The sequence below is a fragment of the Plecotus auritus genome, assembly GCF_963455305.1.
Source record: "Plecotus auritus genome assembly, chromosome: 10".
Lineage (NCBI taxonomy): Eukaryota > Metazoa > Chordata > Mammalia > Chiroptera > Vespertilionidae > Plecotus > Plecotus auritus.
The window spans coordinates 23,383,574-23,410,546 of NC_137785.1; the positions used below are offsets into that span (position 1 = coordinate 23,383,574).

Genomic DNA, 26,973 nt, shown 5'->3' on the forward strand with positions numbered 1-26,973 from the left:
TACTACTGAAAGCTAGGACAAACATAACTAATTAAAAAATATATGCCCACAATATTTTAAATTTAGATTTAAGATATTTGTTATATTAATCCATAAATACAAATGTTCCAGAGCAGAGCCTTCTTATCTCTGCCCAAACAGATGGCACAATTTACAATGTTTAATGAATCAAAAAGTCAAAAATGCATAAAATGCCACAGGCAGCAACTGCCAGTGACATCATCGCATAATCTAGGAGTCTCTAGCCCTGAAGCAAACATGTTCCCTGGCACTAGATGACGCACATCTTCATCAAAAGACAGTATTTACCACGTTGGTAACATCTAAAATGTCTGTGGCTACAAAAGCGCAGTATTTCCTGCTCTCTGTGTGTAATTCCACTAGGAACTGAGTGGGAGACAGCAAGGTGTTCTTGGTGGAGAGGGAGACAGCACAGTACAACAGATGAGACGGGGCGGTGGCGGTGGGGGGGGGGGGGTGGTGTATACTGTGTGGCCTCCGGGTTTCACACAGTTTTGTTTTTCACAATAAGATCCTTTGTGATCCAGCATAACCCAGATTTTCAAATTCCTTCTGTGTCCAAAAGATTATTCAACTTAAAGCCTGTGTGAAGATAAAAATCCCCTTAAAAAGGATTTCAAGGCAATTTTTAATTTTCAGGCCACCAGAACCCCAAAATGAAGTACGTACCTTTAAATCTACTTTTGATTGCTCTCCCAACAAAACAAGACACTAGCAGCCGGCCACAAGACCACTGCTGTCATCCCTGTTTCACCCCTACCAGAAATGACACTGCCCTGTGAGAAGCTGATTTCAGAAAGAATCACTAACCCATGGTAAACTGTGCCAAGTGACTGGGAGACATGATTATTTATGTGCTTAAAGTTAAAATATAACCCTATGAACACAGACTTATTGATTGATCTTGCCTGGATGAAGGGAAAAAGCCCTTCCAGGTAATACAAAAATAAATTTTATCTTGCAGTTGCAAATAAGATGAGTGAGAAATACTTCCTGCCTTCTCATCATTTTCAACTAATGAAACTGTTTCTAACTTCCAATTATAGAAAATGGCCAACTTTACATGAAGGGGCTTTCCATTCTGGAATTTAAAAAAATATCAACTTGCATGAGAAAATGAATCCTTCCTGTAAATTTCCATAAGCCTGTCCTGTTGGGCACAGAATAGTCTCAAACTCTTGGCCGAGGTGAGAGAGACTGGAGTGCGGGGCTGCAGGAAGACTGCCGGACACCAGGGCAAGTAGATGGCTTCCTGCCTTTGGGAAGGTCAAGGCAGTCCAGGTTGCCCTGGCTCCTCTCTGCTCCCCTGGTATGCTCAGGGCACTAACACAGTGTCTCAGATACTAAAGTGAGGGGAACTGTATCATTTGCCTTCTTCGGTGATGCCTCGCTACAATTAAAGAAACGAAGTTGAACTCCCCTGGCAATGGGCAAGGAGACACCTGATTGGTGGTGTTGCTCTTATATCAATCAGGGGCAAAGCAGACGTACAGTCCTTAGTTCATCCTTGCTTGATGTTTGTGTCGGTGGCCAGAGCTGTTTTATGCTGAGGCACGTAAAATTGTAATTCCTAGGTCTTGGAGGGGAACAGATCAGAAACACTGGTATCATAATAAGTAGATTATTGTTTTTTTGTTAATATATCTATTTGCTTTGCTTTAATTGTGGATTACCTATAGCAAAAGCACTTTTTCCCATTTTATTTATTTACTTATTTATTTATTGTTTAAAATATTACAAATAGTAGTACATATGTCTTCTTTTTTTCCCCATTGACCTTCCCCCGGCCTCCTAAGTAGATTATTAATATTAACTGAGACTTAGGAGGGGATGGAGTTTTAAAGTTTGTGGAGCTGTTGTGATCATTCTAGTAACTTCTAGATAACAGTAAATAGGTAGTTCTGGCACAACTCCATTAAGAGTGAACATGACACCTAACAGCTTTTGTGGACATGGATATATATGTCACTCTGCACATAAAACTGGATGCTATGAGAATAATAAATGGGTCACAATTGGCTTTCAGAAAATTGGGTGGGGTTCTAGTATGGTAATACTGGAATTATTTCAGAGGGCAGTTACTGTGAATCATGTATTCTCAGGAGCCAGAATGTGTTCAAATCCTGAGTCTCTGACATTTAACTCTCACTGTGGCCTTAGATGCATTTACCCTGCCTGTTCTTGCCTGAAAAGGGAGTTATAATGATAGTGCATATGAGTTGTTGCAAAAAAATAAAACACAAAAAGCACGTAAAATGGGGCCTGGCACAGTATAGCTAATAATATACATGAGCATTATCTTTTTCTGGGTTCAGGAAAAAATAAAAGAAAGAAAGAAAACTGAAAAGGAAGACTTTTTTCTCTTCAGATTCTTAAGGGAATTGTAAGAGAAGACCCTGTAATTAATATTCTTTACCTTCATACAGTTAAAAACATCAAAACATGGTCAACATTTTTCTAAATTTCAGTAATCTGGCAATCATGGAAACAGAATGCTTTATAAATGGTAACACAAATTTTAAGCAACTTTAAAAGTAGTTTTAAAGAATATCTACAAATATTCAACAGCCCCTCTCCTATGGGAAATTCAATTTATTTTGTAGTGGTCAGTATACACATATATTCAAATTATCAGCCAGAGGCTATCTTATCATATCTTTGCATCTCCCAGAGCCTCTACCCAGAAGTCTTGCTTAAAATAGGTACCACATAAAATAATAAATTATAAAAACAAAACAAAACTGCTAATGGGTATGGGGATTTCTTTTGAGGGTAATGAAAATATTCTGGAAGTAGATAGTGGTGATGAATGCACAACTGTGTGACTACACTAAAAATCACTGAATTGCACACTTTAAAAGGGTAAGTTATATGCAATAAAACTGTTAATTAAAATAAAAAGAGAAAGAAGGAAACCAAAGAGCATGTGAACAGCATTCCTTACCTTGGTCTTTAAAAGTGTGTGTTATCACTATGCCATCTTCTGGAAATTTAGCGATGCTGCACCCTGATGCATAATACACTAGAAAACAGTTGTTCAAAGTTATGAGAACATAGAAACATGGAACATTTTATTAACAGCTATTCATTTACCTAAAATGCATTCTTTAGACATTATATGTTTTCTAAACTTGTTTTTAATCTTAGGAGAAGAACTGCTATTATTGCCTGGTGATACTTAAACTAAAAGGAATGAACTTAAAATTGAACTGAAAAAAAAATACTATTAATATAAAGTTTCTGAATAGATTTCAGAAGTCAGAGTTGTCATAGACTTGAAACAACTAAGACAGGATGAGCAGAATCAGTAACCATAGTGCTCAACATATTGTTCTAGCCCAGCTGGTGTGCTCAGTGGTTGAACATGACCCCATGAACCAGGAGGTCAAGGTTTGATTCCTGGTCAGGGCATATGCCTAAGGTGCGGGCTTGATCCCCAGTGGGGTGCATGCAGGAGGCAGCCGATCAATGATTCTCTTCTCAGCATTGATGTTTCTATCTTTCCTTCTCCCTTCCTCTCTCTGAAATAAATAACTTTTTTTTTTTTTATAAAAAGATAATGTTCTAGAAACTAGCTCCCAAAATTAATCTATGGGGAAACGTCTTACATGAGATTTGCAAAGTTATGTCATAAACAGAATTGTATAAATAATCAGGAACCTATGAGGTATTCCCTATTTGGGAAAATACAGGATATAGAGCACCTTACAGGTGGCACTAAAACTAGAGATGCTTGCATAAAATATTTCATTTTGTACATCTGGGCAGAACTAGAGTAGCTAGCACTCTGCTCTCCAGATGTCCTCTGGGAAGACACTGAAGCATTCTCTCCACAGAGCCTCCCTGCTTCAGGAACCACACCACCTCTCTCTGAAACATAGGCTCTCCTAGAATAATGTGCCCTATGAAAACACAAACACAGAACCTTACTGTCATGGCTCGCCAGGGTAAAATCCCCTTCGTACAGGCCATCGCTGAACCCCATATTCCAGACAGACAGAAGTTCATTCAGAGCTGGGATATTGGCTCCCCCAGTGTCTGGCATCCACCACTGCCTGTGAAAGTGACAAGGAGGCGCCAAGAAGGAAGGAACTGAAACACTGTGGATACACTTACTCTTCTCACAACAAAACTGAACTTGCCAGATCCAGCCCAGCCACACTAAGGTTGCAGCTGAAACTATGCCTGTGTGTGAGCAATACTATAACATAAATGCTTCAGCCAGTGTGCAGAGGAAATTTATTTCATAAAATGCAGTCCACATGACATACAGGCACTGCATATAAAGACCAGACCTCGAGGGGTCTGTGAAAAAAAGAGATGACAAGCTTATAAAGTTCATCACAGAAGAAAAAATTCAAACTTTATTACAGGAGTGACATATTCATAATACTTTGGAAATCTTTGATTAATAACTAATTTACTATGTTTTTTTAAATAACAGGTGCTTAGGTGAATTTAAATTCGTACAGATTCAGTAACAGAGCAACAGAAGAATGGAAAAGAACTAAACAGAAATATAAAGCTCAAGTATCTATGATCAACAAGGAATGATGAAGCCTTTAAATTAGTACCTGGAATCAATGAGCATTTTACTGACTTTACAAGCAGCTTTCAGGAACATTGCTACTATGTGAAGAGAAAGCTTTCTTGTAACCAAGTGTCTGAACCTGCATCTGACATCTGAAAAGACCACCAATGGGCCAAAAGGCACTTGAAGTATTTGCTAGGTAGAACTTAATTCCCCAAAAGTGAAATTTCTTATCCAAATACCAACTCATATCAGTACCTCGTGTTTTCATCATAAAACTTGACTTTTCTCATAACAGACGTGTTGTACCAATCACTGAAGACAATGATCGAAAGGCCATTGTCTACGTCCCGCCGCAGTTTGGCAACCTCCTCGGGGAAGTACTCCTCTTCACTGTCCACCATGAGCAAAGTTCCTGAGGAACAAAATGCCAAGCTCTGAGAAATTTCACCTCTGGACAACAGGATGTCACTGTTTCAGAAACACAGTAGTTTACTGGCATCCATGCCGCAAGTTACTAGCTTCTAACATTTTAGTTTGTAGCCCCCGATCCACTTTAGAAGAGGGTGAAAAAGAAAGGATCGGGGCCCTGCAGTACACAGACACCATCTAGCAGTGGCATCTGTTTCATCTGTGATGTCCAACACAAAGATATTTCCCTTACTGCAGAAGAAGCCAAATACAGTGCTAGAGCTTCTTTTAATTAAAAAATAAATAAAATAATAAAAGTACATTCTGACTGTATCGCATTTTAGCTGAACGTGACCACCATCACCACTAATTAGGAATGTGCACCGCTCTGCTTGGTGCCTCCACTGGGACCAGGAGACCCCACACATGTTCCCTTTGCTGGCCTCTCATTTAAACCGTAATTCGCCTTTCAAACGTTTCACAAACACCCCACAGAGAGGAAAGAACATCTGGCTAGCACCCCGTTGTTGCTCACCATATTGGTTAGCGTCAAAGCACGTGAAGGGGGAGCCGAGGACTTCGACAAAGTAGCCCATGCTTCTCAAGTGTTGGTACATGTCCCTGAAATTGGTGTGGATGTGGTCGCCATTCCTGAAAAACAGCAAGCCCTAGCACTAAAATGATCAATCTCTCCTTGTCACAAAGGTAGCCACAGGTTAATTCCTGAACCCGTCACCTCTGCAGGAGCACAGCTCCACCCCCAGCAGGAGTAATAGGAAATCGTGCTCAAGGCACAGGCATGAAGGGATAAAACAAGAAGAAATGCACTGCCCAGCTGGCGTAGCTCAGAGGTTGAGCATCAACCCAGGAACCAAGAGGCCGCTGGCTCAATTCCCAGTCAGCGCACAAGCGGATGTGCAGGAGGCAGCCGATCAACAATGTTTCTCTCTCATTATTGATGTTCCTAACTCTCTCTCCCTCTCCCTTCCTCTCTGAAATCAATAAAAATATATTTAACAAGAAGAAATGCACTGAGGCATCACTTTAGCGGTGGCATACATGTGAATGGTCAGCAACCACCAGCATTTGACAAATTTGGCATGGGAACGCAGACATGCTGGGCCATGCCACACAGAGCAAATGAACTAAGATGGTGACAAACAGTTAATCTTACATCACTACTACTGCTTACCTTTCCATCCTTCATCCTCCTCAACGTGCTCATTTCCCTACTGTGTACTCCGTCAGCCGCCTACCCAAATGCCCCAAGAAACACCCAGGGTCATTCTACCTCCCACTCCCCACCTCACAGCCTGACAGTCTGCCTCCTCAGCAGGGCGGAACCCAGGTGTTCCTCTCCAGGACCATGGCCATTGCCCTCGTGAATCAACTTCTCCTCATTTCTTGTCTACTTGCCTCTGGTCTGAGCCCCTCTAATCCACCTTCCAGAGACATCTTTATAAAGAGCAGCACTGACCTTATGTGGGAACCATGCCAGGTCCCCAGGTAGTCAGGCCCATGGGAGCACAGAGGCCTTGTTATCAATACACCAGAATGGCCAAAGGCCACTCTGGCCATCTGCCTAAATGGGATGTTCAAGGACTCTGAGCCTGAGAATCCTAATAAGGCCAAGGTACCATGAGCAGGTGCAAGGACACATGGTACACTGTGCCCTTCAGTAGCCATATGATTGATGTAACTATTGGCACGAAGCCTTCTTTGTCTAAATAGTGTAAAAGTAGGTTACTGACCAGCTAGTCAGCTGGAGTATGTGAAGAAGTCTGCTACAGAGAGCAGCTGGGCAGGGGAGACAGGAGAAGCTGCTGAGCCAGAGAGCTTAGGTACCGCTACAACACAAGGCAGTGAGTCTAGGGCATCATGCGGCTGCTCAGATACTAGCTGTGGGTACAGAGACTGATGCTACTTTATAGAAAAGATATGTATTAACCAGCCGGTGTCCGGCTGCCTTCTGCATAGACTTTGCTAGGAGGACTGTCTTGTCTGATGGCTATGTGGCCATAGGCTTCTGCAATGAAGACTCATTCTTATACACCCACAACTTCTCATAGCTTCTCTGCCCCGTCACCGGGAATTGACCTGTGTCTCTGACACTTGGCAAAGCAGAGGTAAAGAAGGAACTTGAACTAAATTCCCAACAGTTAGTACAGTGGGCAGGGTTCAAGGAAGAACCAGCCTGGTGTAGTTGGGAAGAATTTAGAAGAATACATGGACTCAGAACAACTCAGTCACTTGGAGCTCGTGCAGGGCTCTGGCTATGCTCTGACACCTTATAAGTGTCCTCCTCAAATCTTTCAATCATTGTTGCTCACCATTTTCAGGGTCAGCCCAGCTGCCCTGGAGGGGCTGTGAGGGGCAGGGCCTGGAGGCCTGAGGAGGACACATCAGGAAGTCTGGCACATGAAGAAGTATGAATAGGCAGCCACGGGAGTTTTAAGCAAACCGTGATAAAATTTATGTTTTTAGGTGACCAGGGCTGCTGAGTGGACAAAGGGATTTAAGGGAGCAAAAATGGTAGCAGTCACTCATCAGGAGGTGACGGATGTCGTCCAGAGGCAAGAGATGATGGCCTGAACAAGAGTGGGAGCAGAGGTGGCAGCCAGACAGGGCAGGAGTCAGGACATGTCTGGAAAGAGGACTAACAGGATTTGCTGAATGATTCAACAGAGGGGAAGAGAGCAATTAAGGATGAGTTCAAGGTTTTTTACTGCAGTTGTGCAAGTCTGCAGGGAGATTCACAGGATGCCCTAAGACTGTGATGAGGACCTGCAAAGTCTGAGGGTTGAGGAAGTCAGGCTCAGTCAGGAGCGACGTCTGCTTCCCACAGGGACAGCGACCCCTAGTCCTGCTGTGGAAGGACAGGGGCGGGGGAAGGGCGGGGGGGAGGCGGGCGTGATGAGGGTTGCGTCTGGTGGCTGCTTACCAGTCCAAAGGGTCATTCTTCATTCTCAGATTATCCCTGGGGAAGTAGCCGGGCGGATAGCGGAGGTTGTGGTACTGGTCCCAGAGAACTCTCTTGCTTCGAGGAGGAGCAGGAATTATCTTCACCTTAATTGGGAGCTTCACTGTTGAAGTCTGTTCTGCACCATTTTTTGACTGAAAAAAATGAAAGAAATTTGAAGTGCCCCTCTTGCTCAGAAGAAACTTTCAGGTTTGGGGGTTTATTTAAAAAGTCGATTCTATTTATCATTTTAACCCTAAATTTGAATACAAGAATTTCCAATAACAAATGTAGAAAGGAACCTTCATGTATCACAATTAATTCCATTCAAGACCTTGAGTTTGAGACTTAAAATTTAAATCACCTTGTTTCTGAAGCTACACAGGATTAACCCTACATTCCCTTTCAGAGAACACGTATTTTTCTATAATCATTCTGAGCTTGAAATTTGGCACGAAATAGTCCTATCTGCTGTTGCTCAGCAACAGGACTGAAGGCACCATCACTCATTGAGCTGGCTTTTAAATTCCATCTGCTGTACAGGCCCTGGAATCACTGATCATGGCCTTCAAGCCTAATCACTGTGCTTCCAATCTGAGCCCATCAGCATTGAGCCTGAGCCCCCTTCCTGGTAGGTGAAGGTGAAAGGTTAAGAAACACAAGCCCTTCTCTGCACGCACTTACTTCTACCTCTGCTGGGGAAGCTACGGTGATCATGACGTGCCCCTGCGCAATGCCTTCCCAGGAAGCCGCTTTCTTGGTGACAGAAATGGAAATGGCCAGGTAGCCTGACCAAGGCCATAACACCGAGGAGTAAGAGAAAGCCACTTCGATGTTGTCTCCATTCTGTGGCAAATAGGGCTGCCAGTCAGGCTGCAGGAGAAAAACAAGCCAAGGCTAAGGTGAAATGCTCAATTCCTAAATTATCTACAGCAGTTTTTGAGAAATACTTCATATTTTAAATAAGGCAAAATGAAATTTGTATACAGATACTAAGCAACCTATAACCAAAGTATCCTATGGGAATGTCTAGAACATCACCCACTAGAAATGTATAGAATCCATTATTTCTGACAGCTTCCAATTTTAAAGAGAATTTTCCCCCCAACCTTAAAAAAAAAAAATAAGGGACACATATTTCTATCACATAAAAGTTGACGTACAACTTTTATGTGATAGAAATATGTACAGATATAGTGAATTTAAATAAATTAAAACTCTCAGGTTGGAGGTTAGATCCCAATTAGTTGTATGCTTAAATAATCACATTAGCCCTAGATGGTTTAGCTCAGTGGATAGAGCATCAGCCTCCGGAATGAAGGGTCCAGAGTTCAATTCTGGTCAAGGGCACATGCCCGGGTTGCGGGCTCGATCCCCAGTAGGGGATGGGCAGGAGGCAGCCAATCAATGATTCTCTCTCATCATTGATGTTTCTATCTCTCCCTCTCCCTTCCTCTCTGAAATCAATAAAAAAAGTATTTTTAAAAAAAGAATCACATTGCCGAAACCGGTTTGGCTCAGTGGATAGAGCGTTGGCCTGCGGACTGAAGGGTCCCGGGTTCGATTCCGGTCAAGGGCATGTATCTTGGTTGCGGGCACATCCCCCGTGGGAGGTGTGCACGAGGCGGCTGATCAATGTTTCTCTCTCAGCGATGTTTCTAGCTCTCTATTCCTCTCCCTTCCTCTCTGTAAAATATCAATAAAATATATTAAAAAAAATAAAGAATCTCAGGTTGAGATTGATTTAAAAAAAAAAAAAAACAAGAATCACATTAAAGGAACCAAATAATAAAATGACATATATGCAAACTGTCCCCAAATTCTGAAGCCAATAATTGGGGAGGTGAAGTTTAAAGGACGCCCAGAGGAAGAGCTGGCTTGCTGTCAGAATGCCTGTCTCTTTAGTCTCTTCCAGGTATGAGGAAAGTGAAAAGGGAAGCATGAGAGAGACCATCTGGAAGAAACATAAATGAGCTCTAACATTCTAATATTTCAAAATTTCAATAACCAGTATTTCAAACTAACCAAAATTATTCATTTCCCTCACAAGCCAGATAGTAACAATACTCCCCAAATGAGTCAGCATATTAAAAAAAATAAAAAGGAGAAAAATATTTATAGGGTATAGCATGCAAATAATGAGGAAAGAAAGGAATTTTTTTAAAAATAGTTTATTGATTTTTTTACAGAGAGGAAGAGAGAGGGATAGAAAGCTAGAAACATCAATGAGAAAGAGACATCGATCAGCTGCCTCCTGCACGTCCCCCACTGGGGATGTGCCCGCAACCCAGGTACATGCCCTTGACCGGAATCGAACCTAGGACCCTTCAGTCCGCAGGCCAACGCTCTATCCACTGAGCAAAACCAGTTAGGGCAGGAAAGGAATTTTTAATAAATGCTCTTGAGATGACAGGTTAGCAATTGAGAAAAAAGTTAATTTTCATCTATCTCATATCACATATCAAATTAACACAGATTTAAAAGCTACACATCTAACAAGCATAAAAGTCAGTAGAAAACGAAATTGAAATTTTTAATTATATCTGTGGAAACATGTTTCTAATGTTTGAAACAAAAGAACAAAAGATCAAAATTCAACTGAATGGAAACGTGAAACATTTACAGAACTTCCATCCCAAAATAAAACCACCACTCACATTAAAAAGAAAATTAAACAATAAATTGTGTAACTTTTTGCATAAAATACAACAGTGGTTAATTTCTCTATGATATGAAGGTCTTCTTGCTCCGATGGATAGGGAAAACCTAAATTCCAGTACAAAAATGGGCCAAGGCAATAAAAAGCTAATTCACACAAGAAAAAATAGAATTAGCATTTTCCAGGTTTATTACCTGGAGATATTCACCTCACAAATTTAAAGTTAAAAGATGAGCAACCTAGAACCAAACCAAATATCCATAAAACATATTGAGATCCATCCATACAATGGACTATTATTCAGCCACAGAAAGGAGTGACGCATTGATACATGCTGCCACACCAATGAACCTTAAAGGCATCATGCCAGGTGAAAGGCCAGTCACAAAAGACCACATATTGTTGGATGCCATTTAAATAAACTATCTAGAATAGGTAAACTCAACGAGACAGAAAGGGTATTAGTGGTTGCCAGGGGCCAAGGGCAAGGAGAATGGGGAGTGACTGCAAATAGATGTTTCTTTTTGGGGTGATAAAAATGTTCTAGAATTATATAGTAGTGATAATTGCATTACTACTGGTGAATACACTAAAAACTGAATTGTGCAATTTAAAGGGGTAAATTTTATGCTATGCAAATTTTATTCCATTTAAAAAAAATCATGGAATTAAAAAAAAAGTACCACCGAGTGCGGACATGGTGGAGACAGCGCCCTCTACAGTCTGAGATGATGTATCTCCTCTTGGAAAGAATTTGGTAGTATGTACCAAGAGCCATAATAATGTCCATGCCCTCTGGATTCCAACCCAGGGAGTTTACATTAAGAAAATAATTCAGAAGAAAGGGAAATCACATATACAAAGATATTCATTGAAATGCTTATATTGGAAAACCACCTATTTTTTGTTCATGCAGGGGGAAATAGTAAGCAAATTATGACTTCATAGTTCTATGTAATATTAAACAACCACTATAAAGTACATGGGTACCTATATACATTTTTTAATGTTTTCAACACAATGAAAACTGAAAAAAAGGATTAAATTTTTGCCTAGTGCACAATGATAACAAAAAATATGTATTTCAGGTAAGAGCTGGAAAAGAGTAGTAAAGAAATAATAGTGGCTATGACCACTATGCTGTGCACCTGAAACTAATACAAAATAATACTGAATGGAAATGGTAATTGAAAATCAAATAAACCAGCTGGTATGCAAAATTTTTAAAAATGCCTATGTTACTGTGCTGGGGCTGAAAGTTATTTATCTGTTCTCTTTCCCTATCCTTTACTGTTGAGATAATGTTTATGCAGTAAATATAAAAAAATGATAAAAACAAAATTAAAAAAAGACCATACTTTCTCGACCTTAAGGCCCATTTGTGCTTATTCTCACAAGTGAGCCTTTAATTATGGGTGGGAAATAATAAAGATAAAGGATCATATGTAATTAGTCGATTCAGAAGCTAAACTCAAGATGCCAAAGTAAAAAAATAGCAAATGGGTTTTACTACTTTATCCCTAACTTGTGTATAAAAGAGTTAGGGGAAAATAAATTACTGCTTCCAATAGCCTGGTACTCGACAAGAGAACCTTTCCTGTTTTATTTTCAGGAGAAAATGCTAAGGCACAAAGGTCTGGGCCAGGTCCAAGTTCACTACAAGCCAGAGAGCAATTTCACCTTGTCTACAATTCTTCCTGTGACACCCATGCCGTTGAGGATCGTGACATTGACGATGGTCGGCATTCCTCCATAGTAGATGGGCTGGGAGCAGTAGGGCCACATGTAGGGACACTCAGTCAGATCTATGTAGCTGGGGCTCAAACTGAAACAAAGAACATGGTGTTAGAGTAGGGCATGTTAGAAAACAACACTGAAGCGACACACTGTAGGAAGAGGCGACAAGGCCCTTAGAAGGGCCACAGAAGGCATCTGGGAACTTGGCTTTGAAATGCTCCCTGCGCTGAGCAGGCCTCTGGGCCAGCTTGCCCAGACTGTCTGCACAAACAACGGATGGAGCAGAACACTTTCTTCCTTCTGCAAGTCTAGAACTTCAATGGCAGTGGCTGTGGCTGGCAGCCCTGGTGAATGCGTTGGACTCAAGAGTCTCAAATCACTGGGGCAAAGACGAACTTTTAAATAAATGCAGCTGTGACAAATGGGTGGTCACTTGGCAAAAGATAAAATTAGATTCATACCTCACACCACACACAAGAATAAACACCAATGGATTACACCACACACAATGGATCAGGGAGTCTCAAGTAAATAAAAGAAAGCAAACAAGTATTAAAAGAAAACCTGGGTAAATTCTCTTTCACCCCAGTGCAGAAAATGGCTTTCTGTGACTCAAAATCCAAGGACAACAACAACAACAGACTAATAAAGTTGGCTATTTAAAAAAAAACTGCCTGGCAAAACACTTCACACAAAATCAAAAGACAACCGACAAACTGAAAAACATCTGCAAATATATATCATCAACAAATGGTTACTAACCTTAATATATAAAAACCCCTTAACAACTGAGGGACAAAAGCCCCGAGAAAAAAAGAGGAAAAGTGAACACACACTTAACAAGAAAAGTGTAAATCTGGCTGTTAACCATAAACAAAAGAGTTCAAATTCACTTATAATTAGAGAAGATATGGAAATTACACCAATATTGAGAGACCATTTCTCACTGATCAGGTAAAGTAACCAGCATGACACAACACTGTGCTGGTGAGGCTCTGGGGAAACAGGCACTCATGCCTCGCTGTGAATACACAGACACAACCCTCTGGAGGGGAATGGAGTGACACCTCACAAAGCTCCTTGACCCAGCAATCCCACTTGTAGGCATTTTCTCCAAAAACACAACCTTCAGCGAAGCTAAAATACTAGACACAAGGTTATTCAAAGCAATAATTTACAACTGCAAAATATTGGGAACAATGTAAATGCCCAAATATAAATAAGTGGGTGAATAAACAATGGTACATCCACACTATGCAGCTGTAAAAAGACAATCTCTATAAATTAATACAGAGCAATTTCCAGGTGCTGTTAAGTGACAAAAACGAAGTGCAAAAGAATATTTGTAGTAATGCTCTCCTTCCTGTAAGAAAGGGGGGGCAAAAGTAGGTTTATAGTTGTGAGTGTGCAAAACAGTCTAGTCCAACATTATTTATTAATTATTGTATTACTTCCTATAAGGACAACTGTAAACCTACTTTTCCCCACCCCTGCATATATGTATCTGCTCATTTGTGCAAAGAGAAATACAAGACAAACCAATAATTGAGACTGTTACCCACAGGGATGGGTGGGGACAACATGGAGAAAATGGGGACAGAGGTTATGAAGGAAAGTGACATTTGTGTGCAGTTCTGACTTTAGAGCCATGGTAATACATCACATACTCAATCCATAAATAGTTGAAATCAATCAGGAAGTGGGGGGATCCAAAAAGAGATACAAACACTAACAGATGAACTCAACTGTATTAAAACTGAAAAGCAAAATTAACCTAACTTTGGAAAATATGACTATATTCTGTAAAGCTAGATAAAAAAAACTATACATAAATAATGTACTCTGGTTAATAAATTTGCTTTTTTTTTTTTTGCAAGGGCAAATACTAGGACTGAGCCAGTAAGTAAACATATGGGTAATGAGAGCCACGTTTCTTGCTGTTGGAGAGGACTTACAAATCAGGAGAGGAGACTAGACTGAGAACCGTGGTGCTGGCTGGGACCAGGAGAAAGATGAACTCATGTTTTTAGTCTATCTACAGATAGATATATCAAGAAACAGGTACAGATGTGTGAGTACATACAGACAACAGACATTTCTTATCTCTGCTGGAAAGGCCTAGAAACAACTATGAGCACAGCTGCGAGGAGCACACCGAGTGCCCAGGTCTTGGTTTCTAAATACCACTCTTCAATGAGAGGACCCAGGCTGCTTGGAGAAAGAACTGAGACTGAGATTGGATATGTAAATGCTATGCTGCCAAAAAGTAAAAAAAAAAAAGTGCTCAAAAAAATGATGGAGACATCGAAAAAGACACAGGAGCCAACTAGAAGATGCTTCCACAATAGCCAAATCTGGGACAATTTAAACAAGAAAACGTACAATGATACTGGATTGTAACCCACAGAGTCAAATATCTGTATTTCCATACTGATATAAATAATTGAATAAATAAATGGGAAAGAAGAGATAGTTCTTCCTTACAGCAGAATTCCATTGAATGAATGAGAGAAATAAAGTCACCATGAGGCTGAAACCGGTTTGGCTCAGTGGATAGAGCGTCGGCCTGTGGACTGAAGGGTTCTGGGTTCGATTCTGGTCAAGGGCATGTACCTTGGTTGCGGGCACATCCCCAGTGGGAGGTGTGCAGGAGGCAGCTCATCGATGTTTCTCTCTCATCGATGTTTCTAACTCTCTATCCCTCTTCCTTCCTCTCTGTAAAAAATCAATAAAATCAATAAAATATATTTTAAAAATAAATAAATAAATACAATGTGGGATGCTAGACTGGATCCTGGGCCAGCAAAAGGACAGCAGTGGGACAATGGTGAAAATTGAATGCAGTTTATACATTAATCAATGGTAATATATCTTTTAATTTCCAGGCTTTAAGGCTTATACTACAGGGTGGGGCAAAAGTTGTTACAGTTGTTAAGATGGAAAATATAATAATGTATAATAATCCTATCTAATAAAAAAGTAATATGCAAATTGACTGTCACTCCAACACACAAGATGGCTGCCCCCATGTGGTCAAAGATCCTGCCCCCATGAGAACACAAGATGGCCGCCACAAGATGGCCAGCAGGGAAGGGCAGTTGAGAGGGACCAGGCCTACAAGGGAGGGCAATTGTGGGTGATCAGGCCAGCAGGGGGGGGCAGTTGGGAGGGACCAGGCCTGCAAGGGAGGGCAGTTGGGGACGATCAAGCCTGTAGGGGAGGGCAGTTAGGGGTGACCAGGCCAGCAGAGGAGGGAAATTGGGGGCGACTGGGCCTGCAGGGAAGGGCAGTTGGGGGGGACCCAGGCCTGCAGGGGAAGGCAGTTAGGGGTGACGAGGCCTGCAGGGGAGGGCAGTTAGGGGCAATCAGGCTGGCAGGGGAGCAGTTAGGCATCAATCAGGCTGGCAGGGGAGTGGTTAAGGGGTGATCAGGCTGGCAGGCAGAAGCGGTTTGGGGCAATCAGGAAGGCAGGCAGGCAAGCAGTTGGGAGAGGGTGCACCACCCCCGCGTGCACGAATTTCGTGCACCGGGCCTCTAGTACAATAATAAACTGCTTCACATACAACTATAAACATACTTTTGCCCCAACCTATATGGTTATATAAGACTAGAGGCCCGGTGCATGGATTCGTGCACCAGTGGGGGTCCCTCGGCCTGGCCTGCACCCTCTCACAATCGGGGACCCCTTGGGGGATGCCGGAGAGCCGGTTTAGGCCCAATCCCGCAGGCCAGGCTAAGGGACCCCACTGGTGCATGAATCCGTGCACCAGGCTTCTAGTCCTATCTAATAAAGACAGAATATGCAAATTGGCCGTCACTCCACAACGATGGTTGCGCCCACAGCCAATAAGGAGGGAATATGCAAATTGACGCAACAAAGATGGCAGTGGCCAGGCTGGGCCGCTTGTGTCGTCGCCACAGGCAGCACACGCACACAGGCGTGGAGTGGCTGGGGCGGGATGCCTGCTATGGAGGGGGGGGGCGCATGGAGGGAGCTACAGGAGGGTGGCAGGGCCAGAGTGAAGGCGGAAGGCGGTGGCCAGAGCGAAGGCCCGGGTCCCGGAGGGAAGCCGGTGCCGGCAGCCAGGGGAAGGCCTATTCTTGCACAAATCTTCATGCATCGGGCCTCTAGCATGCATATAAGATCTTCGGTTAATCTCTTCCTGCCCTCCCCCCTCCCCGCTTCACTCTGAGATTCATCAGTCTGTTCCATGTTTCCATGCCTGTGCATTGAGCGTGTCATAGCTACCAGTCAGTTGGCTGGTCGTTTAGGCTTTTATATATATAGACTAGAGGCCTGGTGCATGAAACTCGTGCACACAGGGTGGAGGGGGCCTCAGCCCGGCCTGCACCCTCTTCAATCAGAATTCCTCTCGCAATCTGGGACCACTGGCTCCTAACGGCTCACCTGCTTGCCTGTCTGATCGGCCCTGACCCCTCTGCCTGCCTGCCTGATTGGCCCTGAACCCTCTGCCTGCCTGCCTGATCGCCTGTAACCATGTTGCCTGCCTGTCTGATGCCCCTAACCGCCTCTGCCTGCCTGCCTGATTATCCCTAACTGCTCTCCCCTGCCAGCCTGATCACCCCTAACTGCTCTCCCCTGCCAGCCTGATCGCCCCTAATTGCTCTCTCCTGCCAGCCTGATCCCCTTAACTGCTCTCCCCTGCTGGCCTGATCCCCCTAACTGCTCTCCCCTGCCAGCCTGATAGCCCCTAACCGCTCTCCCCTGCCAGCCTGATCGCCCCGCCACTTTGGCTTTGTCTGGAAGATGTCCGGTCTATCCAGTCTAATTAGCATATTACCCTTTTATTAGTATTAGGGAGAGTTGGGTGAAGGATTTATGGATCCTCATATACTATTTTTGGAACTTTGCTGTAAATCTAAAATCATGTTAAAATAAAAAGTAAAATTTCTTTACCAAAAACACATAACCTCAAGCTAATCATGAAAAAGTATCAGATAAACCCACACTAAGAGACTGTCTATCAAATAAGTAACCGCACTCCCAAAGGGTCAGGGGTAGGCAAACTTTTTGACTCGAGGGCCACAATGGATTCTTAAACTGGACCGGAGGGCCGGAACAAAAGCATGGATGGAGTGTTTGTGTGAACTAATATAAATTCAAAGTAAAGGAGCGGAGGGGAGAGCAAGAGAACCCTCTGCTCTTTTGGCTCCACGGGCCAGATAGAACAGCCGAACGGGCTGGATCTGGCTCGTGGGCCGTAGTTTGCCCACGGCTGAGTTAGAGTCATGAATGACCAAACTGTTAGAGGCCAGAGGAAACCAAGGAGACATGACCACTAAATGCAATGTGGGGAACAAAGAACATGAGAGAAAACCAGCGAACTGTGAACAAAGCCTGCAGGTTAATGACAGGATAGCATCAGTGCTCATTTGTTAGTTTTATCAGTTAAATTATGGTCACCTAAGATGCTGGCATTAGAGGAAGCTCAGCAAATAGTATATGAAAACTCTGTATACTATTTTTACAAATTTCTATAAACCTATGGTTATTTAAAAAAAAAAATTTAATAGGAAACCATTATTTTAAACCATTCATATTAAAAAAAACAGAAAAGCCTTAGCTGGTGTGCTTTAGTGGTTAGAGTGTTGGCCCACGCACCGAGAAGGGTTGCAGGTTTGCTCCCCACCACTCATCAAGGTGCGTGCAGGAGGCAAACAATCAACATGTCTCTCTCCCATCAATGTTTCTTCAATGTTTCTCTCTCTCTCTCTCTCCCTCTCCCTCTCCCACTGCTGAAAAAAATATCCTCATACAACAAAAAATACACTGAGTAGCCAGATTATTATGATCTCTGAACGCATAATAATCTGGCCACTCAGTGTGTGTGTATATATATGTATGTGTGTGTGTGTGTATACACACACACACACACACACACACACACACACACGAGGCCCAGTGCATGAAATTCGTGCATGGGGGTGTGTGTGTCCCTCAGCCCAGCCTGCACCCTCTCCAATCTGGGACCCCTCGAGGGATGTCCGACTGCCCGTTTAGGTCCGACCCAGGTAGGACTGGGCCTAAACGGGCAGTTGGACATCCCTCTCACAATCCAGGACTGCTGGCTCCCAACTGCTTGCCTGCCTGCCTTCCTGATTACCCCGAATTGCTTCAGCCTGCCAGCCTGATTACCCCCTAACCACTCCCCTGCCAGCCTGATTGATGCCTAACTGCTCCCCTGCCAGCCTGTTTGCCCCTAACTGCCCTCCCCTGCAGGCCTGGTCACCCCTGACTGCCCTCCCCTGCAGGCCTGGTCCCCCCAACTGCTCTCCCCTGCAGGCCTGGGTCCCCCCCAAAATGCCCTTCCCTGCAGGCCCGGTCGCCCACAACTTCCCTCCTCTGGTGGCCTGGTAACCCCTAATTGCCCTCCCCTGCAGGCTTGATCGCCCCCAACTGCTTTCCCTTGCAGGCCTGGTCCCTCGCAACTGCCCTCCCCTGCTGGCCTGATCGCCCACAACTGCCCTCCCTTGCAGGCCTAGTCCCTCCCAATTGCCCTCCCCTGCTGGCCATCTAGTGGTGGCCATCTTGTGTCCACATGGGGCAGTCATCTTTGACCACATGGGGCAGCCATCTTGTGTGTTGGAGTGACAGTCAATTTGCATATTACTCTTTTATTAGACAGGATAGAGGCCTGGTGCACGGGTGGGGGCCGGCTGGTTTGCCCTGAAGGGTGTCCTGGATCAGGGTAGGGGTTCCCCTGGGGCGTGGAGTGGCCTGGGTGAGGGGCCTGTGGTGGTTTGCAGGCCAGCCACACCCCACAGCAACCCAAGCGTAGGCCTTGGTATCTGGGATTTATCTATCTTCTATAATTGAAACTTCATAGCCTTAAGCGGAGGCCAAGGCAGGCCAGGGCAGGCGGAAAGCTTGGCTTCTTCCATTGCCGGGGTAACCCAAGCCTCCTGCTCTCTCCGTGGCTGCAGCCATCTTGGTTGGGTTAATCTGCATACTCACTCCTGATTGGCTGGTGGGCGTGGCTTGTGAGTGTAGCAGAGGTACGGTCAATTTGCATATTACTTTTTTATTACATAGGATACACACACATATAGGGGTGTGTGTGTGTGTGTGTGTGTGTGTGTTTTAGAGGCCCAGTGCATGAATTGTGCATGGGTGGGGTCCGGCCAGCCTGGCCAGGGGGAGGGGACATGGGCGGTTGGCTGTCCTACCTGCTGGTCGAACTCCTGGTCGAGGGGACATTTTGCATATTAGCCTTTTATTATATAGGAATACAGAGTGGCCAGATTATTATGCGTTCAGAGATCATAATAATCTGTCCACTCAGTGTACATATATATGTATATGTATATATACACACACACACACACAAAATAAATGAATAAATAAATAAAACAGAACATCAGGAAGTGGACAGCAGTTCAAGTTCTGCCAGCTGACACCGAGTAGAAGTGGCAGAGTGAAGCTCTCCATGGGCTCTGAGTGTTGTATGTGGTTCCGGTTTGGAGGCTAATATTTAGTGCAGAGGGAAAAACACCCTCAGGACCCAGCGAGGAGAAAGGCCTATTCAAAAATTAAACATACTGACCTTGCCTGTGGTTTGTAACTGTTGAGGATTTGATAGGCTCTGAGGAGATCCAGCTTGCCATGGCCTTGCTCAAACATATTGACCCCAGGAAGTCTCCGGGCTGATGCAATCAGGGCCTGTTTCATACTGGCTGGATTCACCAGTTCACGTTTCTGGACTGTGCTGAGGAGGAAAATCATGTATTTACTCATTTTCTCATAAAAAAGTGAAAATCTGATTACTCCTAATTTGCAAATGTGCAAATGTGACCTCCGATCTTGTTCTGTCTATAATGAAAGTTTCTTTGGTAGGGCCTGTGCTAAGATGAAGATACTGTGTGATCATTTCTGAACCAGACTTGGGAGTGATAAGTTATTAGCCTTCCACATGGCTTGTGAGAGCAATGACTCATGGGGCTAGTACCTGTTTATACTAAATGGATCAGAAAAACATATTTTTCCTACTAAGTCGACCTTACAAATTATAGGAGGCAAGACTAGATAAGAGGTAGTGGCTCCTCAGGTGAAGCCAGGAGGAAGAGGACAAGCTGGGAAAAGGAAAGGAAAACATACAGGTCCTAGGAAGGGAAGTTAATGCAGGATGGGCAAGAAGCACAGCATCGGAGTGAAGCCCACTGCCTCCACAGCGAAACCCTGTCTATTTTGTTTTGGAAGCCACTATGTGATGCATCACTCTGGTGGATAAAACCTGATAGGAACATGCAGACTGGAGGCCACCTTGAGAGTTTCATCATCAGGATGCATCTGGACGCACTGAAACTCCGCTCTATTTGGCTAGAAACTTAGTGACACCTAAACAGCATCAACCTCTTAAGAATGCTGGCACTAAGATATTCATTGTTGTATACCTATGTATTATAAACACAAGTGAATTTTAACTTCTAAATGTAGGTAACCAAAAAAGAAAAACTTAAGTTCATAAATCTTTTTATATGGTGGTTGGTCTTGGAATGTAGGCAGGTTTTTCTAACAGGTTTAGAGAGGAAATCTGACATAATGAGAAGAGGACATAAAGTAGGACCGATTCTCAACAACAATAAAAGAACTGCTAAAAGCTCAGCTATAGGTCAACAACCTTCCCCTCTTCCTGCTGATAGAGCAAGACCAAAGGTTAGGCTCTCATTCTTTACGGAGCACCAGGGAGGCCGGAGCACCAGGAGGCCGGAAGCTGAGGAAGCGCTTCCTTGTTGTTGCTCAGTATCTGTTCTGAGCTATTAGTCAGGCCATAAAAATATTTCTGAACTGTCACAGTGGCATTTTCATCTGCTGCAGGGAGATCAGGGAAGTGAAAGCTTTCTTTGACACTGAAAATATCTGCACTTAGAGATGCCACTGGAAATGGAAAACACATCCTCCTCATCTCCCCACTCATTTCACAGGAGGGGGATATGACAGACTGAACAGCGGAGCCCAGAACCACGTTCCTGTTAACCATCATGGCAAGTGGGAGCCGTACACTAGTACTTTTTATTTCATAATCAACAAGAGTGGAAACAAAAGCCATAGCTAGAGAATCCAGAAGCCTAAGGGAGCCAGGTAAATCCACAGTTGGCATGCCCTTCCCTCTTCTTTCACTGTATGTAACATGAGGGTGAGAAAAACAACTAGAAGAGAAAGAGAATGTTTCCAACAGGCATGTGGTTATTTTCCAAGACTACTCTCACCAATGTCAACAATCTCAAGAATTTGGCTCTGAACTATAAGGGAAGGAGGGGAAAAGGAAGAAAGAGAGAAAGACCTACTTTTTATGAAGGATTATTAATAAAACACATCTCTGGCATTGAAGCTAAAATCAACATAAATTTACTTGCTTTTAAAGAGAATTTTAAATATAAAAACATTTAGTATCCTTTGCCTGTTTTAATTTAATTTTAAAATTAACAGAGTATAACTTTGAAAACTGCGGAGTTTTGTGTCATTGCAACACAAAAGCTCAACTAATGTCTCACCTAGAGAGAAATTTTTTTTTTTTTTTTTTTTTTGGTGGGCATGAAGGTGGGGAGGTAAAATACAAAGTAAGTGCTAGCTCCCAAGACATCTTCTTATAATTTTGAGAGTAAGCGTATCCGACTAAGTTAGAGCATGTGAGCATCAATTCTAGTCGACTATCTTTGAGAACTTTCAGTTTCATTAACTACAAAATGAAGGGTTGATCATTAAGCTCCATCCCAACCATAGATAGGATTCAACAAGACAAAGAGCATAAGTCAATACACAGAGAATCTTCTCTCTCCCAAAGGAGTGGTGACTGCCAGTCCCACTGCCTGGTTTGACAGCTCCTTAGCTAACAGAGAACATTAAAAAGTGAATCCCCCAGGACATGTCATAGAGGATATGGCACGGAAATACCTCACTTTTTGATCCCTGCCTGATACACACACTTGTTTGGATATACTAGATGTACCAGTTAATAATGTGGATTTTGTAATCAAAGAAAACATGATAATTTCAAGAGAAACAACAAAAGTGCTTTATTCAAAGCAATGTCCATCACTAGCTACACATTTCCCCCATCTTTAGGTAATTTGTGGACACTGTCCCAATAGAACTTTTTTTGTTTTGAGGCAAACGATTCAGAGACCCAATTTTTCACTTCTTCGTATGTTTTGAAGTGCTGCTCAGAAAGTGTGTGTGCCATCGATCGGAACGAGTGGTAATCTGAAGGAGCAAGGTCTGGTGAATACAGCGGGTGGGTTAACACTTCCCAGGCAAGATCTTTTAACATGTCTTTAACTGGTTTTGAAGTGTGTGATGGTGCATTATCATGAAGCAAAATTACTTTGCCGTGTCTTCTGGCACATTCTGGTCGTTTCACATTCAAAGCGTGGTTCAAATTGATTATTTGTTGTCAGTAATGATCAGTATTAATGGTTTCACCTGGTTTTAGAAGCTCATTAATACACCACACCTTCCTGATCCCACCGAACGCAGAGCATTGTCTTCTTTCTGAAGCAATTTGGCCTTGCAGTCGATGTTGATGGGTGACCTGGATCAACCCATGATTTTGTGCATTTGGGATTCTCACAATAAATCCACTTTTAATTGCCAGTCACAATTCAATGCAAAAAAGACTTTCTTTCGTGCCGTTGAAACATTTTACTGATGACTTTTCAGTTTTCCATTTGTCTTTCGTTCAGTTGATGTGGCACCCATTTTTCTTCCTTTAAAATCTTTCCCATTGCTTGTAAATGATCTTTCTGCAAGTTGTTTTTGAGTTTGACACGCATCTTATCCAATAATGCTTGTAATTGTTGGTCTTCAAACTTTTTTGGTTGACCTGGACGTTGTCTTTCACATCAAAATCATCACTTTTAAAGAGTTTAAACTAGCATTCACAAGAATCTTCAGATGGAGCATGTTCACCATAAGCTTCCCAAAGTATACGATAACTTCTTCTTCAAAATGATGAATTAAAACTTCCCGCAAATGCTCTTCTTTTTGGCATGAAATTCAACATTTTTAAGCATAAAAATATCTATGATGTTAACACCTTCAGCAAATTTGACATATGAAGTTTTGAAGCTTGTTGTCAATACAACAAAATAGCATACATATCAAATCGCAAATGGCACATATATATCAGCATATATGTAACTCCATCTATTGATAAAATCTGCATTATTAACTGGTACACCTAGTAACAAGTACAGATGTAGCACAAAAATGGTATAAAAGCAAACAAAATGGGGACACTGTACTTTCCACTCAATTTTGTCATGAACCTAAAACTGCTCTTAAAAAAAGTCTTCAAAAAACAAAAACAAAACCAGACTTCAAAGATAAAAAAAGTAACAGGTATTACTAGTATGTCCTTCTGTATTGCTTTATGGTTTAGCATTTACAGAGTGTTCCCTCGTATGTCCACTAACTCACAAGAATCCTCCCTTAAGGAATAAATCCTGACCTCTTTTGTGAAGATGAAGAAACAGATGGAGCAAGGTCACATGATATGCTCTAAATTCTAAGTTGGTGACAAGCAAGTCTCAGCTGGTTTGCTGGCACCACCTTGTCTTTGCTAGGCAATACTCACCTTACTAGCAAGGTGACAGCGCCAGCAACCACTGGAGAAGCCACGCTAGTCCCGGAAAGGGCCCGGCAGCCCCCCTTCATACCAGAGCCCCTCACTCCAGCACCATAGGTGACAATATCAGGTTTCACACGGCCATAGCCTCCTGGTAGCTCCTAGAAATAAAAGGAGGTTGATTTCTACCACAGCATACACACTGGCACATAGAACAGAAATAAGGGTTACTTAAATGGAGTGTAACCTTAGTAAGATACTGGTTTTAGTCTGAAATTCAGGGCAATACAGAAAACAAACTTAAATGGTAAAGTAGAAAATACTATCACTTTTGGAGTGTTTTATAATAACCAGGGTAATAGTAATGCCAAAGAGCAATTAAAAAGTGAATATTTTAAATTTTGTTAGCATGCAAAACTAGAAACTGAAATCTGATTTATTGCTAAATAACTTAAAAATTAGAAATATCTTAGAAAAATCAGACAATTAATACTAAAAATTAAAAGAAAAATTTTCTAAGAAAAATGTACATAATATAACTGAAGACTTTAATCTTCCACCAGAGGGGAAAGAAGAAACCATTCAGAATGATAAATGTAACTGTATGAGTAACAGATAAGATTTTAATGGAATATCCTGAAATTTCATGGAAATTGAGGCAAAATGAGAATTACAATAGGATCTTATATTCTGTAGAAAGAAGTAATCCAACTGAAGTGAAAATACCTTTCGTGGCGGTCAAACATAAATGGACTTGCATCCAGCTATGTGTGACACTGTGTAAAGATACCTTCAACTACAGCTCTGTAAGTATCTCAGGAACATTTCTAAGGGCATGACAATGCATTATAATTCCATGAAAACATTTCCGAGGGAGCCAGAGAGACATCAACTGGTGGAGGTGTTGTTTCCAAGTATTTAGCCATACAAAGAAAGTGCTGAGGGAGTATAGATGAATGAATAGGAAACATATCCCTGGGACTGACTTTCTCAGGGTGGAGTCCACCCGCCTGGCGACAACTGAACATCATCAAGAAGAAGGCATCCAAGTGCATATGGCATGGGCCCACTGAAAATGGTGCCAGGAGAGGTGATGTTCTAGAGGGAGAAGGCTACCCCATAAAGTGGCACCAGGGCAGACAAGGCCACCATGTTCTCAGGAGGCTGCGAGTCTTTTCTGGAACTTCCCAAGACCTCAAAGCTTGGCACCCTTGAGTTAGAGCACTCAGAGTGATGTGACCCTGAAGACCCTGTGGGGTAGGCAAGAGTGCCTATTGCTGCCTGAGGGAGCATCTAACTGACTCCACCGCTGTTCTGATGGGTAAAGGAGGACGAATTAGATGCATGATTAAACCCAGAGTAACTGAATTAATTAACTTGTTGGAGTTATTTCCATTTTGTCCAGCTAAATACAATTACTTCTGCATTAGCAGAGTTGATATTAAATTCTTCTCACTGGCTTCTCATTTCTTAAGACCAAAAAAAATCATCTCACCGAAACCGGTTTGGCTCAATGGATAGAGCGTCGGCCTGTGGACTGAAGGGTCCCGGGTTCGATTCCGGTCAGGGGCACGTGCCTTGGTTGTGGGCACATCCCCAGTGGGAGGTGTGCAGGAGGCAGCTGATTGATGTTTCTCTCTCATCGATGTTTCTGGCTCTCTATCCCTCTCCCTTGCTCTCTGTAAAAAATCAATAAAATATAAAAAAAAAAAAAATCATCTCACCTAGCACCAAGGAGGACTGCTCACCTTCCTATTACTTAGGAAAAGTGGGCATGAATCCAGTTGACCTACAAAGTGAGTCACTCAGAAATAAGTAAAACTGAAGGGGAACCAGGAAACACCACTCAGAACCTGTCCCTGCCGGCTGCACCATAGTCAAGTGGCAGGCCAGATCAACGGGGCCAGGTCTCTTGTCCTCATGACTGGCAAGTACCCACAGACCTGGCTAGGCCATCTACGCACGTGAGTGTTGGGCTTACAAGCTTTTCTATCTGTGCACTTACAAATACACCCAAAGGCAGGCTCTGAGACAAACGGTTCCTTTAGGCACATGAAACAAAGCCTACCCAGGTAGTCATTCCCCTTGAAGAGAAGCGGGCGATGTTATCCTCAAAGTCAATGCCACCTACTCCAATCACATCCATTTGATCAGCAGGATTATTCAGAGTGCTAAATTGAGGCACAAAAACACAAGGAAAGAAAAATAATTTTAAGTGAATAATTCAAAGGCAAATCCTCCCAGAAAAATCTAAGACGGTATTAGGCTCTTCTGTGTCAAAACACGTGGCTGCGATGGACTGCTGCTACTTATAACTGTCCTGTGGAAGGCCAGGCTCACTGCCACCCTCACAATGACCACCCTTTCTTCCTTTCCTCCCTGTCAACGTATCATACTTTGGCCCAAAACTTCCTTTTCCTTCACTACTTTTGACTTGAAGGAATCCCCCTACTCTAACTTCACAAGATTTAACACTATGATAATTCATCACCTACTTATACATTCTCACATCACTTTCAAATTGTTCCAAGCGTATTCATCAGCCTCCCCAGTTAGATCCCACATTCCTCTGGGAAGGAGCTGTAATCACACATTTGCACCTGCCACGGTCAGGAAGTTAGTTTTCAACTGATCGTTTACAGGGTGTTCCCCTTTCCTCACTGGGAATTGTGGAAATGATAACCATTACTCCATAATCTTGAGCTCCTCAAAGGGAAGAGGCAGAGAAAAACCGTGTAATTCTCTTCCATACCTCAGGTGTACTAGATCTGCAAAGAAATTATAGTGAAATAGATAACGACAAAAATGTTTAAACTATTAAATCCAGATGCAACTAAACTATTTGAAAATATAAAACAACCACTTATGAAAATGCATTTCCAAGCTTTATCTATTTGGTAGTTCTGCTACCAAAAAAATGAACTCTGACAATTCAATAACCAAAACTGATTCCAAGTGGCTGCACTGAAATTAGTAACAAGATTTTAGAGCTTGTGCTTTTGACCAGTTATTTAAACCACACTGAATCAACCCTGGCACTGCCTTTTAGCCCACTGGCCAATGACATGCT

At 42.7% G+C, this 26,973-nt stretch overlaps 1 protein-coding gene across 4 annotated transcripts in view; it reads right to left on the bottom strand.

Annotated features, from left to right (window-relative positions):
• MBTPS1 (membrane bound transcription factor peptidase, site 1) overlaps positions 1 to 26,973 on the bottom strand; it is a 65,509-nt gene that overhangs the window by 10,591 nt on the left and 27,945 nt on the right. For all 4 annotated transcript variants that reach the window (XR_013959159.1, XM_080643680.1, XM_080643679.1 and 1 more), the window contains 10 exons: positions 25,972 to 26,074; positions 23,913 to 24,064; positions 19,884 to 20,045; positions 12,262 to 12,406; positions 8,607 to 8,795; positions 7,905 to 8,077; positions 5,499 to 5,614; positions 4,811 to 4,967; positions 3,952 to 4,076; positions 2,966 to 3,043 (listed from right to left, as the gene is read on the bottom strand). Coding sequence is in view for 3 of the 4 variants with exons in the window: in XM_080643680.1 (XP_080499806.1) it covers positions 2,966 to 3,043; positions 3,952 to 4,076; positions 4,811 to 4,967; positions 5,499 to 5,614; positions 7,905 to 8,077; positions 8,607 to 8,795; positions 12,262 to 12,406; positions 19,884 to 20,045; positions 23,913 to 24,064; positions 25,972 to 26,074 (1,400 nt within the window). In the remaining variant the exon portion in view is untranslated. The remainder of the gene's footprint in view (positions 1 to 2,965; positions 3,044 to 3,951; positions 4,077 to 4,810; positions 4,968 to 5,498; positions 5,615 to 7,904; positions 8,078 to 8,606; positions 8,796 to 12,261; positions 12,407 to 19,883; positions 20,046 to 23,912; positions 24,065 to 25,971; positions 26,075 to 26,973) is intronic.